This window comes from Silene latifolia, unplaced genomic scaffold (genome assembly GCF_048544455.1).
Source record: "Silene latifolia isolate original U9 population unplaced genomic scaffold, ASM4854445v1 scaffold_20.1, whole genome shotgun sequence".
NCBI lineage: Eukaryota > Viridiplantae > Streptophyta > Magnoliopsida > Caryophyllales > Caryophyllaceae > Silene > Silene latifolia.
In genome coordinates this window covers 7,691,894-7,712,303 of record NW_027413163.1, presented here as the reverse complement: position 1 = coordinate 7,712,303, position 20,410 = coordinate 7,691,894, and the positions used below count along the sequence as shown (strand labels likewise).

Below are 20,410 nucleotides of genomic sequence, written 5' to 3'. Positions count from 1 at the left end.
TCGACCTCTTGAGCCTTTTACTCGAGTAACAACACAAATAAGGAGACAAGTTTCTCACACATGGTGAACCTTTTTACTCAAAACATCATGCTTACAAATGAAGAGAGCCAAGCCTTATATAGGCCGAATGATGCTTGGGCTCCAAGGCAAGCTTTCAATGTTTGCATGAGTTCTAGGTGCCTAGTTATTAGTTTTGACTAGTGTAGAAAAACTAGAAAAGACTAGGAAAAAAACTAGGCGATTAAGAAAACTAGATGGTATAAAAAAACTAGGTAGTTCCATGCACTTGGTCTTGGTCTTTCCCGAGGTTCTTCATCCCTTTCTTCACGGTTTGCACGGCCCCCAAGCCTTATTCGGACTGTTTTTGTTTTATTTTTCGCGTCCCTTGATACGGTAATTTTCTCGTAGAATTTTCGTTAAAGTTCTCGTACCGTGTTCACATCATATAATGTCATCAACATATACTTGGACAACAAACAGTCCAGCACACTGTAACTTTATGAACAATATTTTGTCAAGAGATCCACGTACAAAACCATTTTTTTCCTTCTAACCTCCTATCTTCCTTCCCCTCACTCTCCTTAAATATTTACCTCAAATGGTAAAAACTAATCTAAATACAACAATAATAAAATATTTATTCAAAATAATGAGCACCAGTACTCCATCTGAACCGTTGCCTTCTGAATCTTCCTTGTCAGTGTCTAATCCACCATCTCTCAAACCCACTCTCAACAAATCCAAGCAGAAAAGGTACAACGTAACACCCGGTCCCAAACTCTGGGTCGGGAGCGGTCACTCCCGGTAACTTGTCGGGCTGTGTACATGTCTCACATACCAACATGAGTCCTTTTCAGCGCATTTTGTCATCATTCATGCGCATCCCAGAAACCTTCCCAAGAGGTCACCCGTCATAAGACTACTCCCAGCCAAGCACGCTTAACTGTGGAGTTCTTTTGCATAGATAACCGGAAAAGAAAGTGCACTTTGTTTATATGAGTAGTACTTTTAATCTCTTTAAGCACTAGTCATTTAAACCTATCAATGGACCTCTCCAAGGGGGTACTCCACGTGATTAGCATCTTCGGTTTAGTGGAATCCTACACACCTGTCTTGAAGAATGCAACATCCTCATTGCGGCTGACAGTATCTGACCACAGCCAAGCCAAGAATTCTCCCCCACTAGGTAGGTGACCAGGGTACTCATTAGGTGGGTGACCAGGGTACTCCTGACCATACGTTTACCACACGGTCCCAGGGTTGCTTTGATACCACTTGTAACACGTCGGCCAAAACCCTAGGTCGAGAGCGGTCACTCACGGTAGCTCGCCAGGCTGTGTACATGTCCCAAAGATCAACACGGGTCCTTTCCAGCTCCTTTTGTCCTCACTCATGCGCATCCCGGGAACTTTCCCAAGAGGTCATCCATCCTAAGACTACTGTCAGCCAAGCACGCTTAACTATGGAGTTCTTTCGCATGGATAACCGGAAAATAAAGTTTACTTTGTTGATATGAGTAATATTTTCAATCCCTTCAAACACTAGTTACTTAAGCGTATCAATGGACCTCTTTAAGGGGGTACTCGACCCGAATAACGTCTTTGGTTCATTGAAGTATTACATATAATATCGCTTCGAGAACCTATGGCGTTATTAAACCTACTGAATAGAACTAATGAAGATTCTGAACCGAACATTCTAGTCATTTTCTTCATCTTATATAAGGAATCTCCTTCCTCGAAAATTACCATGAAAAATCGATCAAACCCTAATGGAACTGAGGCTGATTTTGACATCTCCACCAAGGATGATACCACCTCCAAAAAGGGACCCTCTTGGGTCAAGGTTGCGGCTCGTAAATCCCGAGGAACCTAAAAGGAAGTTGACTCGGTTATGAGGAAACCGTATGTAAGAACCTCAAAGAAAAAAGCTACTGTGATTGATCCTCTGCCAAATATCAAAGGTATGGAATTTTAGAAGCCTGCATCAGAGACTTAGAACATTCCCTCCTAAACTCGATGGCACATTATCTAACACTCAAACTCAAACTGATAATTTAACTATTTCGAAAACTGCCGCACCAGTAAAGGATTCTCTGGGAGATAGAGATAAAGACCACCGGGGAAAGGAAAACGGAAAAAATTAAGGGCATACACAAGAGAGAGAGAGAGAGAGAGAGACAGAGAGAGAGACAGAGAGACAGAGAGAGACCTTTCTGTTACGGCCATGGTGAAATATGATGATGCGATTGTACTTCAATTAATTCAAGATTTTCTCTTTCTCCTAATGTGCCGGACAGATGTAAGGATCTTCTTGAGCATTGCTCAGCTCAAACAAGCTGTCACTATGATCCCACTTGGTACAATTCTTCTCCTACTTTTTCGTTTTTCAACGAAAGAAGCCATTGAGGCACAAAAATAGACTAACCTCTTAGATTTTCCGAACCCTATTTATATAGTCAAGTGATCCAATTTTATGCCACCTTTCAAAAAAGTCCTTCCTAAAAAAACTCGCCGCCACCATTAATGGCCAACCCTTTAAACTCTCTCAATCAGAGTTTGAAAAACTTTTGGGTGTGCCAAGTACATGGTATTGCTTACATCTAGTGAATAAATGGCCACCTTTTCCTTATGTTACTGCCCTCGACCTCACAAAACACATCTTACCCACCTCCATAAAGTGCGTGCCTGCATCTTCCACTAAAATCCTCTTTCAGCATCATATTCTGTTTAACATTCTTTGTCGCATCATTATCCCCTCTAGTGACCATAGAAAATGCTATATTGGCTATTGCTGGCATGTATCTCCTCTACCATCTCAATACACATAAGCCCAAAAATATCTCATCCATTATCTTTCAATACTTTGAATGATATACCAAAAGGTTGTATACCATCACTATAACGCACCCCAATCCTTGCTTATGGTATGTGGATATCCTTAGTGGTAAGGAAGAGAGGGTTGTTGCTTCAAAACAAGTGTTGGTGCCCTGAGAATGCGTGACAAGATGAAAAGGGAAATCCGTCTAAAATGTTAATGAAAGTTGTGGCTGATCGTTATATCACATTTGGTATACTGAGCTCAAGCACTTGAGGTGGACTCTTAGGCTACAACAGATATCTATGACATGGTGAAGACCCTTAATAAGGATGCTCTTAAGAGTGTTACATAGAAGAGGAGTTTCGTGGACTGAGACCTTAATTGAAACTGTAGCCATTTTTCCGATTCTCCAAAGCAAGGTAGTTGGTGATGGAGATGATGATGATGAGGCCATATCGCCCTAAAACTCCTTATGTTCTTTAATAAGTTTTTTCTCACCATTGCCCTTCACGATAACCTGACAATCTTTTGTGGTGTTATTAACACTCGTTTCTTCCTGTTCGAAGCTAAATACTGCTCCATTTTTAATGTCACAACTTAATCCACTTAGCTTGTCAATTTTTTGATTAATCTCTGATACCCTTACCCAAAATCCATTTTATTTACTACGACATTGTTGTTGATACATTCCTTGGTGTCAATGCAACCTTTCAATCCAAAATAAAACCCTTAAACCGCCTGTCATTTCATATGTGAGAAGTTTCAACCAAGGTCTCTCCACGTAGTGATTGTTGTCAATGATGACCACTCACGGACGCTCTAACAAAGCTAGTTTCTAAACCACAATCGCTTACATTGGTAATCGAAATTGGCCTCTTGTCCCGATCATATGTCTTATAGGGCACATTGAGCACACTTAGGAAAATATCTCCTAATTATATAAATGTTTAACATATTATTTGTAGTATATCTTCTAATTGATATATTCTTATAAATTCTTCTTTATGCTTAGGATTACCAATTGTGTGTAATATTGTAGAGGTAGGCCTCAATTGTACTCATTGTCTTAGATGCTATTTTTTCTCAATGAATATGTTTAAGCCTTTCTCATACTTGATCTCTAGATAAATGACCACGTTGGTGGGTCTATTTTAAAGTCTCAAATGTGTATTCACCCACGGCGATTGGCAATGTAGAAGTCCCGATTAGTAATGTATTTTGGAACACAAATAAATTATTTCCACGTAGCAACCAAACAAAAATATCCAAAGATTTTTATAAAACTAAAAACCCGTCTTATAATTGGTTAGCTTTTGCGTTGATGATGACAAGTTTATACTTATCTAATGTGTTTCTATCCTAGTTTCTATGTCTCACATGAGTCTTCTACTAATCCATCAAGCAAGAATGATCCATTGATAATAGAAGCCTCTCATGAAAAACTGAGTCAATTGTTGTAGTAATGATGTAGGGTTAATTGATCTTGCACCTAGCAACTAGTTTTACGAAAGTAATACATTCTCATGTCTGTATGACAAACAATGAGTATCATTGTTGCTTAAGTGTGATAATTCAAAATTTCAATTGACTTTATAAAATCCGAAATCTCTTTTGGAATATAAGTTGTGATGTTAAACTATCTTTGACTCACACTTTAGAATGTTTGAAAAAAGATTTCAAAAATGCTTTCACCTAGATTAACAAAATGTGTTTTACAAAGCTTTGAAAGAATCTATTGTTTTAGTCCAAAATACTCCTTTAAGTCTCCTTTTTTTTTTTTTTTTTAAAAAAAAAAAACCATCTAGTATATCATGTTTTAGGAAACTCCAAAACTTTCTTTCGACTTTGCCATTTTGGTGGATTGTCCCATTTTGTGCAAAAATTGAAAGCTAAACTCCATGCTCATGTGCTAAAGTGGTTTTGGCTAAAATATTTTATTTAATTCCTTCTTAACCAATCCTTACCTTTATAAAAGGAGACCATCACCTCATTCGAACACCAAGACTTTCAGAGCATAAAAATCATTTGCAAAGTGCTTTTAAAAGAGCCTTCCTATTAGTTCTTGGAAATTATTTCAAAGTTTTCAAGTGATCAGAGACTTACTATTGCTCAGTTACATGTCCTCTTATCTCATTAGTTAGATCTTAAACTTCTCATCATTTCACTCGTGAACAAGGAAGGAGAATTTTTTGAGGTTTTTTTTCCATATGTGTGTGGAGCAGGGGCGGATCTAGGATTTCACGTAAAGGGGGGCTCAATATATTTTTAATGCATTATCTTCATTTTTAAAAACAATATTTATTTCACAATTTTTACATCCATAAATTAATGTTGTATAAAGTAATAAAGTGGAAAAATAATTGGGTATTTTATGAAATTTTTTGCTTACTAAACTTTTTTTCGTTGAATATTCTATAAAACACTTTATAAATAAATGTCATCGTAAATAATTTCTCTTGTCATAAGATAAAACATAAGATAGTGTCTGTTAGAAAAACTATCACAAGTGTTTCAATGGTTGACACTAGGTTGATTAATAAGACATCACTATGTTATTTGGAGATCAAGGGTTCAATTCTTGTGCCAAACAATTTTAGACTATGAAAAAAGAGACTACGCAATCAGATATTCAGATATGGGCCTAGTCAACAAAAAAGATGTTTTTAACGAAAAAGTTGGCACTAGGAATAGAACATGTGACTATCTAGTTGCATGACAACGTTCCTACCAACGAAGCTCCCATCTTTTCTGGCTTAATTGTGAGACCTATACATATTAATATTTTAAAACCCAGGGTGGGCACGTGCCCACCAGGCCCCCCTAAATCCGCCCATGTGTGGGAGGCATAGTCCCCACATTGGCAGAAATATAGTGGAGGGACTGACTTATAAGTAAGTGGGCTACTCCTGCTATAACCAATTGGCTTTAGGATGAAACCTCACTTACTTTTGGGCCGGTCTCATACACCTATTTCTATAAGCCCGCTCTGGAGAACTCAACAGAATTAATCATGTAACTTCTAAGATTTAAAGAGTCGAGTTTGAGACCGAGTTGTTTCAAATCTAAAGTCGCAAAACCGGAGTAGGTTGCGGGTCATTTTATTGTAAGAGATTTTTATGTACTCGGAGTGGATAACAATATATCAATAAAATGAATATAAGATAATATAGGCCTATAGAGTGTAGAAAAAACCAATTCAAATCGTTGTATTGTTTATAGCTTTTACTTTGTTTTATTTTTAGCTGCAATTTCTTTCTCACTTTAATTCTGCTCAACAAATATATTTGTCTCAAATACCTTTAAGTTTCGTTTTGGTGTCTTTATATCATCTCGCGAACACGAACAGGTTAAAGTCCGCACTACTATTTCATTGAATCTACTATTATTCTAAATTGATAAATCAGTACTCTTTTAATCCTTAATTTAAAAGTTGTATTACTTTGTCCTTATATTATTTAATTAACTTACTTTAATTGATAAAGTCGAAGTAAATTTTTAAAAGGATACCTAATTTACCCTCTTTTCGTCTTATGTACTTGGATGCATACTCTTCATAATTGAAGTATGGGAGAATGCAATACAACTTTTCGTTTTTAAATGATTAAGATTAAGAAAAAAATGAGAAAATAACAGTTGTAACCATTGATTTTAAAGAAAATGAGGGCAATTTAATTAGTTGTGATTAAGCGAGTAGTAGTTATGAGTAGGTACGAGGTACAATGTTTGATTTCAACCTTTTCACCTTAGAAACTTTATAAAGGAAATACCTGATTTGTGATAAATAAAAAAAGAAAATATGACAACATAAATGGGAAAAAGGATCATGATTTACCAAAAGAGAGTAAACTAGCAACTCGCCGAGACTGACGAGAGGACAACTCACTGTAACCTGGTGCTCTTGGAGAAGCTGTACAAGTATAGTTATAAGTACACCAATCAATGAGGTCACTGCACATAAAGTCATTGGAGCCGGAAAGTCACCCAACGTTTGAGCCTGTATAATAGTCAAACCCTTTCATTTAGTGACTATAGACAACTCACTTTACTAATTCATTTTTTTCCGTATTATATTCGAAGATATTCCCAAGAACGATGTGTTTGAATCCTAGTTAGAATCTGGATATAATATAAACGACTAAGCTTGAATTGACCATTAGTGGAGTTATTAAACTCAATATTAATAAGGTTTTAGATGGCTGAACACAAGATGCCACCAAAATAAAATCCAATTCAAAAATGATGTTGGAAAAAATTAAATTACACCAAAGTAAAGAAAGAATGGACATGACCTAAGATGATCCAAATCAAAATCGATTGACCGACTCTTCAACCATTTACCTATCTCTATTGGACTTTTACTCGATAAATGCAATAATAGAACACTAGTGCACAAATGATCCCGTCTAACCCGCCCCAAGGTATTTATTACATTGGTAATGATCCAAATCAACCAACATAAAACCTAATAATCCGTATGCATAGTTTGTCTAATCATATGAATGAGGCTATAATTGATTATCCCTATGCAACCTAGATTTAAAATTCTAGGAGGATTTTTACAAGTTCGATGTTAACTAAACCTCAAAAGCCTTCAATATCACAAATACCTATCTTAGACTATCAAAATCAAAACATCACTAAAAAAATACCTACAGTATAATGTAGCTCAATGAATATTATTATTTAACTCAATGAATATTATTATTTTAAATACCAAGGACGACATTGCTAGACAATACAAAAACTAAGCCGTAAGGTATAAGCAACCAATGATCTGTCATGTGTCCGCTATGTCATAAGGTGGTAGATTAGTGGCAGTAGGAGCCCCTCCATCAGTGCCTTTAGTAGGGTGGGACCCTTGGAAAATGCTCATAGTAATTGCACCAATTACACATAACGATGTGCCCACTATTTTTACTCTACTATAAGTGCAACTCAATGTGACTTGCTCTAACCTGCATATAATTAAATGACACAAGTAGACTCTGTGAGAAGTACAATAATATAAAATGTCGTTTGGTTTACAATGGTAATTTTTACGTGTAGTAAGTAAATTTTCCCATAATTTTCTATTTTACGAAAATTCACAAAAAAATTTGGTACAACTATGAAAATAGGTTACTCGTCAGTTTCTAATTACATAGAAGGTCCTAGTGTACTTTTGGGGGAATTTGTAATTGTGAATTTTCACTTTATTTGTTTTATGTCAACCATAGCAGTCCATGTATTTAAAGTACACCATCTATTTTTACAATTCAACATTAAATTCTACTATATTATGGAAATGAGATTAAAGAACAAGCCTGCAAGCCCATGCGATTAGAAATATGAGGCCAGGAGCGAGATTGGGCATGGCTGTTGCCATTGTTGGTGATGTTAAACTAATTCCCTTTAGTAGAAGTGATTGGAATAAAGTTACCCTGAAATATGAATGCATCACTTAAATAGAAACACTTAATTGATTGATAAGATTACATAAATAGTACTCTAATTTTTTAATGACTTTTTGTTGGAAAATATTTGAACATCTCTCTTTGTATAACCACGATGAAGATAATAAAAATATTGTAATAAAAGTAGACAAGTAACATAAGAGAGTTTTCTTTTACATGGAAAACTATATAAGGAAAAATATGTAAGATTAGATATCCAATCCTTCCATTACAATATGATAGTAAGATTACACAAATATTCATCCAAGTTGCATGGATATCTGTAAGACTCTCACTTATTTCATCGTGACCCTCTCTAATACGATTTCTCTTTTATCAGACTTGTAGATTTGTAGTTGTGAGAGGGAATGATTTTTCTGTGAATGACAAACCTCTCAAAGCCTTCTTTATTTGTAGGTTACAAAGTAGTGAGAATCATATTCTTCTATGAAATATCAAGTACATTATTTTCATGGTGAAAATGTACATAGACAATGATTCACGAATGGGAGACTTTTCAAGTGTGAATACTTGACCTTGTTTAATGTGATAAATCCCTTTTTTGAGAAAATTCATCAAATAATCCCCCTCTTCTTGAAAAGCATGCATGTGGTGTTACAACACATTAGCGCCACTGTAACTCGTTGAAATAATACTGGTCATCATGTCGGTCCAATTATCATTATCGTGAACTTTACCAAGCTAAAGTTTCTTATATTCTAACACGTCTCGAACCCAATAATAACAAACATCAATGTATTTTGATTCGGAATAATAGACTGGTAATCTAAGTGAGTACCATTCTAACAAAGACCAAGCAGGTCATACTTCTCTTAGCTTACTTTTGGCCATATTCTAGCAAGAAAATCTTCAGTCAGGATATCTCTTTGTATACTTCAATGGCTTAAAAATATCAGCCTCGATGGTTCACAATAACACATTTATGAAATTTTTAGACTGCCAATGAAAGACATAACTCCCTTTACAAAAGTAGTTAAATATCCAAATGTCGATTCTTGAGTCGACATGACCAACTGTATGTGCATCGATATCATTGTAACCCTTTAGCAAATGTTCATATTTCCCAAAATATAAGTAAATCGTGTTTGTACCTCAGAGATATCTAATACCCACTTCATGAGGGATTAATGTTCATTTCCGTGATTCGACAAATGACGTCTGACTATTTTAAGTACATAAGCAATGTTGCGTCTTGTACATATCATGACATACATGAGATACACGAGATTAATAACAACATAAGAATATGCAATATTCATCAACACATCTACCCTTTCTTTCTCACTTTTCGGACTTTACATCTTCCTCGACTTTATTTGTCTCGTAAGGTTTATACTAACCGACTAGGATTATTCTATTCGGTTTTGAGCTTGAACACTTATGTGCGTTTCCCGCACCGCTTTCCCTTGAGCAACTCCACTAGATCATCAGTCTAGTTCTCATGTAAAGATTACATTTTTTTCCCTTGGTTTCTCTTATTCTTCTTTATGATTAACTGCTTTTGAGTTCTATATAATGTATCTTCTCTTATCATTAATGAGTTCATACTTTTTATAAAAACAACTATTGGATGGACGTTTTCTATCAACAAGGTGTGGCTCAAGTTATACTGCGACATTATTCATTGGCAAATTAAGGAATCTTAGTTATCGTCCATATATTCATTATTTGATTAATTTTGTCATCATGATTAAATTTTATTTCTTTTCTCTCTGTTTCATTTGGTCATATGAGACGATGAAGAGTCATTACGAACAATAATGCAGAGCTAATATACCTAGTCTCTGATTGTCAACTAATATTGCCAAACATTTATGAAATGGTCAATAATAAAACTGTACGACTATAGTTCATCTCCATAGAATTTATTTTCGAAGATAAAGCATTGTATGAACCAGATTTAGGATTTATCTTCCTCTAATTGATGAACTAGATATATGAAGTGAGACCTTTTGTTACTTCCCTACTAAATAATGTGTGTAGAATTAAATATATTTACCTTTCACCTTGAATAGGACGTGTTTTGAAAAATAGAATTTATAAGCTTTTCTCATTTATATGCCACTAATCTTTTGTGTAGTAACACAGGAGTTGAACTATCATGAGAAACACTAGTAAGGATCCTCTCCATTTCTTAAAATGAAATGGATGACAATGAATTGAGTTATCATCTGTCACTTTAAAATCTCATCCATCATCCACCCGTCACTTTAAAATCTCATCCAACCTATCCGCCATCCTTGAAACTTATCATCCATCATCAATCCATCCGTCATCCATGGCTGAAACGGGTGGATTGGGTGAATATCGACGATTAAATATAAATACGTTATAGCTAAAAAAATCGACGAGTTTTAATTTACAAAAAAAAGTTCGATAAGTAGTTTGTTTTCAGGTTTTAGTGTGTATGCTCACTAAATAATAGTTTGAGACAGAAAAACTAGACAAAAGTAAATATTTTATATTTTAATAATATACTCCCTCCCAGTCACTATAATGTTTCCATTTTCCCGAAACGGATTATTCAACTAATGTTCTCATTTTCTTTTTTGGTAACTCTTACTCTTATTTTATTCATTCCTCTCTCCTATCACCAAACCTCACACAACTCTTTTACTCTTATTTTATTACTTTCCTTTATATTTTGGCCCCACAATTCTTTATTTAACTACTAATAATTCATCATCTCTCTTATTACCAACCCCACACAACTCTTTTACTCCTATTTTAATACTTTTCCTTAAGTATTGTGCCCATATCAAATATTGTGCCCATATCAAATGGGAACAATATAGTGACTTGGAGGGAGTACTAAATATATGTTTTTCTTTAAAAAAAATATTAATCTCGGGTGGTGGATGGATGACGGGTGAGATTTATTCATCCAACCCACCATCCATCCGTCATCCATTTCATCTGTCATCCATCTATCATATATTTAAATCGGGTTTTCATCCATCTTTTAGGATTGGGTGGATTGAATTTGATTGGATGTGGGTGAAAGACATCCTTATACATGGTATCTTCTTTATTTCTTGTCTCGAGCGATGATTAGTTATAGCATGGGTACATGCCTCATGTCTTTTAACATCCTCATGTCTTTTAACATGATCTTACAACCAACACTAGTTATCAATCAAATATCTCTAAAACTAACAATCTTGCTTGTGATGAGTGACTTGATTCCTCATTATGATATAATCAACTTTCTTATGACAGTCCATAAAATTTCATTAGAAGCTAACCGGAGGTAATTACCTTCTCCCATTGTAAATATATCGACTTTTGCCTCAGTATCGACATTGGTGCTCGAGTGCTCAACTCTTCTTTTTCTTTAGGTCAATTTTATCTTGCTTGACGATTCTTTTTTTTTTTAATTTCTCTTAAGGTTTTGACATTCAAGTTTCTTAAGATCTTATTTCCACGCTAGTGACTAGTGTCTTTACCTCTAAAACAAGACTTGGATCATCCTTTTGATTTATAATGTCCTCTATTTAAGTGTCAATCACGGCTTTCACTTCTCCCTTAATTCTCAGCCACATTTCCTAACGTCGAATTGTGATGAGGCACCATACTTTTGTCCCCTGTTTTCTTTGTTTAGTAGGTTATCAGAGATGATATGCATGGTGCTATTTATTCCAAGATATGAGTTAATGGAGAAACAAGTAAAATGTCCCACTCTGAGGGAGATATCTTACCAGCACTAATGTTCATGCAGCTCATCTTCAATCTCCATATCCACCTTGGTTTAGTGATATAAAAGGCCTTGAAATTGTTCAAGTGCAATCATATATTAACAATCTTTTCACTCAAATTCCATCAATCGTCTTACTAAGAATGCTTCATATCGAAGAGTTTTCTTTGATTCATATGTTCAATTTTTGTCAAAGAAAAATTGAAAGTAGTGGCCTGCTATAATGAACTTTTGATCGATATACTTTCGAATGATAGAGACAAATTTTTAATTTATTAATTCTAAAACTTTGTCTAACTTGCTTTCAAATTTATCTAAACTAATGTGCTCATAAAAATCCTTATAGTACAAATTATCCTCTATCATAAGTTTCTAATATGAAAAAGTGTATGCGCAGAGTTTGAGCATGTCACTTTTATGAGTAAATATAGTCTGTTATAATATGCATAAGAATATAACGAGACTACTAACCATGACTCTGACACCACTGTCAGAGAAGTTTAGAATTTCTCTCTTTCTGTAGTCAGAAGGGAGATAAAAAGTATTACAACGAAAGATGAAAAGAACACAGGAGAACTTTTATTATCGCTTCTCTTGCTTCACGGATTAACATAAATTGGATAAAACCTAAATAAGCGAGGTAAAAATCGTGGAAGTAGGTGTTCAATTCTTATACTCTAATATGATAGTAGTATTACAAAGTTATACCACCCTAGTAACATGGTTATCCCTCACTAATTTGGTATTCCTCCATTTCTCTCTCATAAGACCTTTCGTTAATTTGTAGTTGTGAAATAAATGAATTGTTGTCCAGTAGGTCTCATGAGAGACCGTCTCCCACTAATTTAGTGGGAGATATAATAGAGAAAAAAGAAATTCAGTGGGTCCCTCAACCCATCATGTGAGAGGTATCTCAATAACGCTATTGAGAGACCGTCTCTCCGGAGTTTTTGTGATTGCTGTAAATGAAAAATCTTCCATAGCTTTATCTATTTATAAGTGGTATAGTAGTGTGGTTCATGTATCTTAAGTACATTAATTGAGGAAGAAAATATACTAAGACATTGGTAAGTAAATTTGAGCCGCCTACCACCACCACCACCACCACCAGTGAGTCTTACCCACTTCAACCATCTTAGCTTGTTAAGTCCTTCTCTATCAAAAAACTTTGCTCTCCAACAAACCCATTGGTGGAGTAGGGTTATCGAATTGAAGGATGGCGTGGTGTCCTGGTGTCCGAATGAGGAGATCCTTATAGTAGAGATGAGATAATTTCACACGGAAGGAGTGGGTGGTCGCCAACCATATGGTGGTAGGTGATTTTGAAGGGGTTTTGTGGTCAAATATGAAGGTTTTGTATCGACATCGAGTTGGTGGTGGGGTAGTTAGGTGGTGGTGGTGGTAGTGATTGTGATTAATACATGGTTGTGGCAGTCGGCTCATGGTGGTGGTGGTGATGGTTAGCTAGTAATGGTGGTGAGGTGATAGTAAAGTGGGTGACTGCGACTAGTGAATGAATTTTAGGCTTGGAAAGGAAGAATGAGTATGGTTAATTAATAAAAGAAAATGAGTAAATTGCAAGATATTCTTTTACCTTTTAAAGAAATGTCATGAATTTACCTTTACTAATTATTATTCAAATGTATCTTTTTTAGTTGTACTTCCCCAAAATATTTAGTGGGGTTCGTATAAATACTCCTTCATGTCTTTATTGAAATTTTAGCATTATTAACATCTTTTGTACATTAATATCAAAACACTCTCTTTATTATGTAATATAAAAAAAAAAATTGTTACATTAGTTGTCTTATGAGATGGGCGTTCTTAAGTTATCATGAGATTACCCATAAAATAGGTGACTAATTTTTATTAGTGTATCCTCATTTTTTTCGATTTTTACGTGATACCCCTTGTTTTTTTACAAATATTACTGGTAGTATGGTGCTCCTAAATTTTGTTAATTGTTCCTAAAATACCCAAAAATAGTAAAATGTCAATTTTTTAATAGCTAATTTTAATAAGGAAAATATGTTTAAGATTGAGTAATGGTATTTGTGATAATGGTTTGACAAATTACCGTCAAAAATCAATAGAAAGTGCATAACTAAACATTTAAAAAGGTAGATTAGAGCATTTAGTGTATTTTAAGAAGTTTTCATGAAGTTTAGAAGTACAATTAATGTTTTAAAAAAAAATAAAGGATACCACGTCAAATTCAAAGAAACGGGAGGGTTTCACATAGAAAAACTCAAAATTCTACTATGTTAAGGTGCGAAGTGATTTTACTTAACTTGATTAGTCTCTATTAAGAGCTTCTATTATATAGTTTGCTCACTCATGAGTGTTTTATATGGTAGTTAAGAAGGAACCTTCTTAGGCGTATGAAATCTTTTATAACCAATTGGTTTTAGGATGAAACCTTATTAAACTTATGAAGTGAACTCTTTGTTAAATTATAGTTGTTACCAAGACTTTTTTCATGAATTATACTCCCTCCGCATTTAAGTGTTCACCTCACTTCTATATATGTGAGGAGTATTTTAATGAAATGGGGTGAAGATAGATGTGTGGAGGGAGTAGTATTTAACATGGTATGAGAGCTTATGGCTATGACCTATGTATGGTGATTGAATCTGGCCCTATATTTGGTAACTAAATGAAGCTAAATTTGTTGGCTTCTCTTTATTGGGTCCAATTTTTGCTTTCTAAGAGACTCACATGTGAGAAGAGAGTACTGTCAAATTCCTATAATGTGCAGATGTCAACTATTTTACTTGGTAAAGTTATGAGAGGTGGTGCTCATAACATGCGTTCAAACCCCGTTAACATCAAATTGCCCTTGTGGCTCCCTATAGACCACAAAAATGAATCCTTATTATTCGAGCTATCCATAAGTAAATGTTCTTCACATTGACATGATGAGAAGATAGTTCATTGCTCTATATTCTTAACTTATACAGTTAATTGTCTTCTCTTCCTTGGAAGTGTGGTGTAAACTCTTTTCATGAATTTAATAGTGTTATCATATTATATCACGAGAGATAATTTGACGGCTATCCATTAATTATCTATAAACATTTGAGTCCAATTAACACTTTTTCAATCGCTTTGAAAAAAAAGGAAAAACTTTCAGAAACATTTACAACCAAGCATAGGTCTCGCTTAACCATTGGAGAAAAATACACCAATTCTTAATAAAATCAGTTGCATGATAATTTTACTGCCGACCATAAGTTCATGTATTAAAACATAAACACGGTATATTCGTAGAATAATACTTGTTGAATAGTTAAATAATAGATGCTCCCTCATATTTCCTGTTGCGTAATTTTTAGCTTTTCACTATTTGAAAGGAAATAGTTTATTTTATGGTAAAAATAAGTAAATTTTATATCCTACTTTAGTAACATTTATATAACAAATTACGAAAAAAACAAATATTGTTATGTAAGACTGTTTCAAAATTTAGGATTGAAAATAAACCAGTTTTGATAAAAAAAATTTATTTTTTTCCTTGTAAGTAACTCGAGTGCGTGAATGAAATGTTTACCCGCTAAAAGAAATAAGAACAAGCTGAATTAAAAGCTTCAAGCTGAATTCTTTTGGCCATTGCTTTCTGCAAATCATCATTTCAAACAATCAAAAGAAACAAAGGTAAAAAAAAAAAGAAAAAAAAGTCACACACAACATTCGCCTAAATTCTTGTCGAAGCATGCCCCAATCAAAAGGAAATAATAACACATTAATTATAAGTTAGAATTGTTACCTTTCAAAGACAAAGGAAACGGGAGAAAGAACAATGAAGGTGGCAAAGGCTGAAAATGTGACAAGAGAAAGGGGATTAATACCCAATGATAACAAATAACTTGATAACACAGAATTCCCTGCAAATACAAATTGCACACCAATCAACCCTCCTATTATTATTACATCTTCCACTACGTCCTTTTTTGAATGCTCTGACATTTTTGCTTATTTATGTTCTTCCTCCACTTTTTTTTTTATACATTCACCATACATGCTATATTATATTTTTCTTCTAATTTTACTTATGTTAAATTAAATCTCAAGGAATTTCCCTGATTTTAGTTTTCTTCTCTTTTTATCTCCCGCTGCACTCTTTTATTCAAGCGCAAAACTTGTATACATCTAAACCGATTCGTACGGAAATGAAAATATGTGATTTTGTAATGTACTTTCTCTTGTAAAATTTTATCTTTTTATGTCTTTGAATTTGATTTTTTAGAAAATTATTTTTGAGATATTCTTCAATTTTTCTGTGCTAAATTTTAATTTCTGTAGATCATAATAGCAATAGAATAAAAAAAATTCAGGGAAAAATGATGATAAAGTAAGCCGTGGAGGTATACATATGGGTGTTAATTTTTGGGGAAGTTTCTCAAATCTAGTGATAATGATTAATAGAGAATCATAACCACAAGTTAAAATCCAATTCAATTAACTTCAGTTAAAAAAAATCCAAATAACTAAATTAACTGAGAAATGTTGAAACATAAATGCTTGCATTATATAGACCTAAATCGCAACTCTTTGAACTTGGAAACGATTACATCAATATTATGCATTATATTATAATTTTTTTTTTTTTGGAAATTTTACATTGTATCTCCGAAGTTTTTGGTTTTCTATATTATGACCCTACATTTTTAAATTCTTTGATGTACTCTTGAACTCTATACATTAGTCTATACCATGACTTTATTGAGGGTCTGTGCTAACTTTGTTTCTTAGTTGATCTATAAAATTGTATATTTACCATTCCAATTACTCGATCACCTATTCATTTTCTTAATAGTTCACCGAATTAAAAGCAAAAAATCTTTTTTGAGGGAAAATCTTTCAATAATCAATTAACAGCCGCGACAAGATCGGTAGGCACGACGTCCACTATAGCTTATGGGAAAGAGTCCACCCATATTGGGGGTAGAAAAGTCCGGAGGCGCATTGTGCGCCATAGAATGTGAAGCGTCATTTCCATTTCCTTTTACAAAACTAAAATCAACACAATCAAACTTACGGTCTAAATCCCATTTTTCCTCTATAACATTTTCCATGTAATAAGTGCACGAACCATTCTTTATTTGCATAGACTTTATTAAAGACAAGGAGTGAGACTCAAGAGTGATACATTTGAGCCCCATTTGCCATGTCATTTCTATTCCAATTACCGCATTTGCCTCTGCTATGTCCACATTCCACTGCCAACACACTTAGACGTTTCGAAGCTCGACCTACATACATTACTCTTATGGTCTCAAATAACGACACCCAGTCCGCACCCTTTTTCGTTAAATATTGTTTCATCAGTATAAAACTTTCATTGTTCCTCTACATAAAGACTAAATGAAGTCAAAATCTGATTATTTAATTTATCATCGTTTGTCTTTTGTGAAGTCTCTATGAAAGCTTTTATGTACCAATTCACAATCTTCATCATCAATCTTGGATTGCTAATTTAAGCCCCATGTAAAACCGAGTTTTGATCATTTCACAGTGTCTATGCCATTAAAGTTACTCTACCCCCTCATTGTTTTTTGCACCTTCAACCATAGCTCTACCTAGTCCACAATACACTTAACTCGATGTCATACTCCTCCACGTCAACCCTTACAATTTCCAATTCATCTGCGCATGTGGGCAACGAATTAGAATGTGTAAACTCGTTTCTACTGTCATACGACATCTCCAACATGTAGGATACGGCAAAACAACCAATTTTGTAAAAAAAGTGGAAGATGTTTGCCACATTGGTAAAACAATCTACGAATTATGACAAATTGGTAAGAAAAATAGTGGAATGTGACAAATTGACCAAAAAACTACTCCTACCTTATTTAATTTGTTATTATTCCTAACTAAGTTTGACTAAACTACCCTTACTTAAGTTGTGGATGGCGTTTGAGATGGAGATGGCACAAATTGTTTTTCATGAAATTATCTAGATCTTCCATCTTAATAACATTTTTTATATTTCAATCTTCCATCTTACGGTCATTAAACTTTGTAAGTAGAACCGGACAGTTGGCATGGTCCTACTCGCCCTATACTTTTGGATTATTTTGAAGTATCCACCCGACCCAAGAATGACTACGTCTACAAATAAATCACTTAGGGTAGCTCAATTAAGATATACTATGCTTTTTAAAGAAGGCCGGTCATCAATTCATACCTGCTTATTTTAAGTGAAATATTAACTTATAAGTCATTCTTTAGGAGTAATTTTTTTTTAAAGTCTGTTTCTATAATACCCCAGATTGTATAGCTGTGCACTCGGCCGAGTACGGCAGAGTACTTGACCGAGTCCTTTGACCGAGTGTCTTCTACGCCTAAGCCCAGATTCTGGTTGTGTGTCACTCGACCGAGTGGCTGGTGCACTCAACCGAGTGTGGCGCACTTGATCGAGTGTACGGGCACATACCCTATTTTCGCGTGTTGGGGTTCCGTGTGTTAGACCTTGTTATATATACTCTCTTTTCAGCTTTCTTCTTCACTTTTGAAACCATAAACACCAACTAATCTATCTAAACCACCCTAAAACCTCTCAAACACTCCCAAACCATTATCCATTAGAGATTTCCCCCTTATTTTGTGAGATTTGCACTCAAGCTTCACACTTTCTCATTTCTTTACCTTTGTAAGTTATTGTTCACTCTTTTTCTCTTTTTCTTCTTCTTCTTCTTCTTATTAGTAACCCTGGATATTTGGGGGTTTTCTTTTATGGGAATTTAATTAGGGTATTTGGTAATTAAAAAGTTTATTTAAGGGTTTATTAGTATTATTATTGTTGTAAAATACATTTCTGATAGTATTTCCTTAATTAAATGTAGGAGGAGACTTCTTAGAGGAGCCCTTCTAGTGTGTGTGCTTGGTTGTTGAAGATTTGCAAGAGGTATGGTTTACCTACTCAGTCTTAGAAACATAGTTATTTACATTTGTAAATGTTATAATTGCATTATAACATGATTTATTGGGAAATTGATGTTGGTTGCATACTAGTATTACAAATTCACACGTAAACCATAAAAATTCATACCTGCGATAAACAATAAAAAGGAACAAAATCTTACGGAAACAAGAGTTTTATTTTATTATCGAAAGATCGAAAGTTACAATTTCCGTAGACCTCTTGATTCCACCTCTAAGGGATTTAGGGTTTTGATAGTACTACCAGGGTCTTATCGACTTAATCTCGTAGGGAGATGATGGGGTCTTTTGTGTGACTTATTCCATCTTACCTACAATTCGACAGTAGGAAGAGGAGGTCGTTTACTTGAGACTTAATCCATGATCTCCTCTAAGCCTAAAGATGAAGTCTGTATTTATAGTCTAGTAGCTTAGAGGGCAAGACATGAAATAAATATTCTATTGTATCTTAAGATATTATAACAATCATTTTTGATAATGATCTCCTAATAGTAAAAATACCATATATTAAGTAGATGCTAAATATAAAATTTTAGTGTCTACAAATGCCCCCTCGAGACTGGTTGTAGAGACTATGATGTTGGCTTCAACTTTGTCATGAAACTTGCTACTAAACTTGACCCTTGGATTGAATATTCTCCTCCGTCTGACTCCAGTTGGTATTGGAGGAAAATATGTCAATCCAAGGGCATTTTTGAGATTGCTTATCGTCAACAGGTTTGGAAAAATCAGAAAGGCCTTGATTATACAGTAGCGAAGGGTTATGACTACCTTAGAGACAGAGGCGATAACGTTCAGTGGTATGAGTTGGTCTGGCACAAATGGTCTACTCCTAAGCTTAGCATCCTAGCATGGATTTATCATCACAACTACTTAAATCTAAAAGAAAAATTGCATAGATTGGGGATTATTGAGGAGGATACCTGTTGTATTTGCGGGCTTGCATTAGAGACCAATGAACATCTCTTCTTTAGATGCGAGTACAGTATGAAGGTTATAGAGGCCGTGGGAACTAGACTCAACATCCGGTTACCTACACAGCAATTGCTTCAATGGCGCCTGAGTTGCAGTGGCTCAAAGAACAAGACTGGGATCTTGAGTGCCATCATCAATGCATGTATGTACAATATCTGGAGACAGAGGAATACGAGCAGATTTGAGCTTCAGATTCTCCGACCTTCTAAAATTGCTTCCTTCATCATAGCTGAGCTCTGAATCCATCTTATGGGGTTTTCTTTGAGTAAGGTGAGAGATGAAGATAGGAGATGGATTGAGAGAATCATCAAGAGTTAGTTTGATTTTGTGATTCCGGGGACGTGTGAATTGGGGGTTTTTGTTGTCTGAAGATATGGTTGCTCTATCTTCTTTTGTTGTTCCGTTTTATGATTGTTGTGCTGACCCGATATGGGCTTGGCTTGTTTGTAGGGTGAAGGTCTGTGCTTGGGCCTTTTTCTTGTAATTGGTGACGGTTTTTACCCTTTTCTATAATATCTTACAT

General features: G+C 34.6%; 1 protein-coding gene and 1 pseudogene across 1 annotated transcript; one reads left to right on the top strand and one right to left on the bottom strand.

Moving 5' to 3' along the window:
• LOC141638287 (WAT1-related protein At5g47470-like) overlaps positions 1-15,933 on the bottom strand; it is a 44,144-nt pseudogene extending 28,211 nt beyond the window's left edge.
• Positions 15,934-19,509: 3,576 nt separating this feature from the next.
• On the top strand, positions 19,510-20,127 carry LOC141638286 (uncharacterized). Its single transcript, XM_074447693.1, has one exon. It carries the CDS (start codon positions 19,510-19,512, stop codon positions 20,125-20,127), a length of 618 nt encoding a protein of 205 aa, XP_074303794.1.
• Positions 20,128-20,410: the final 283 nt, after the last annotated feature.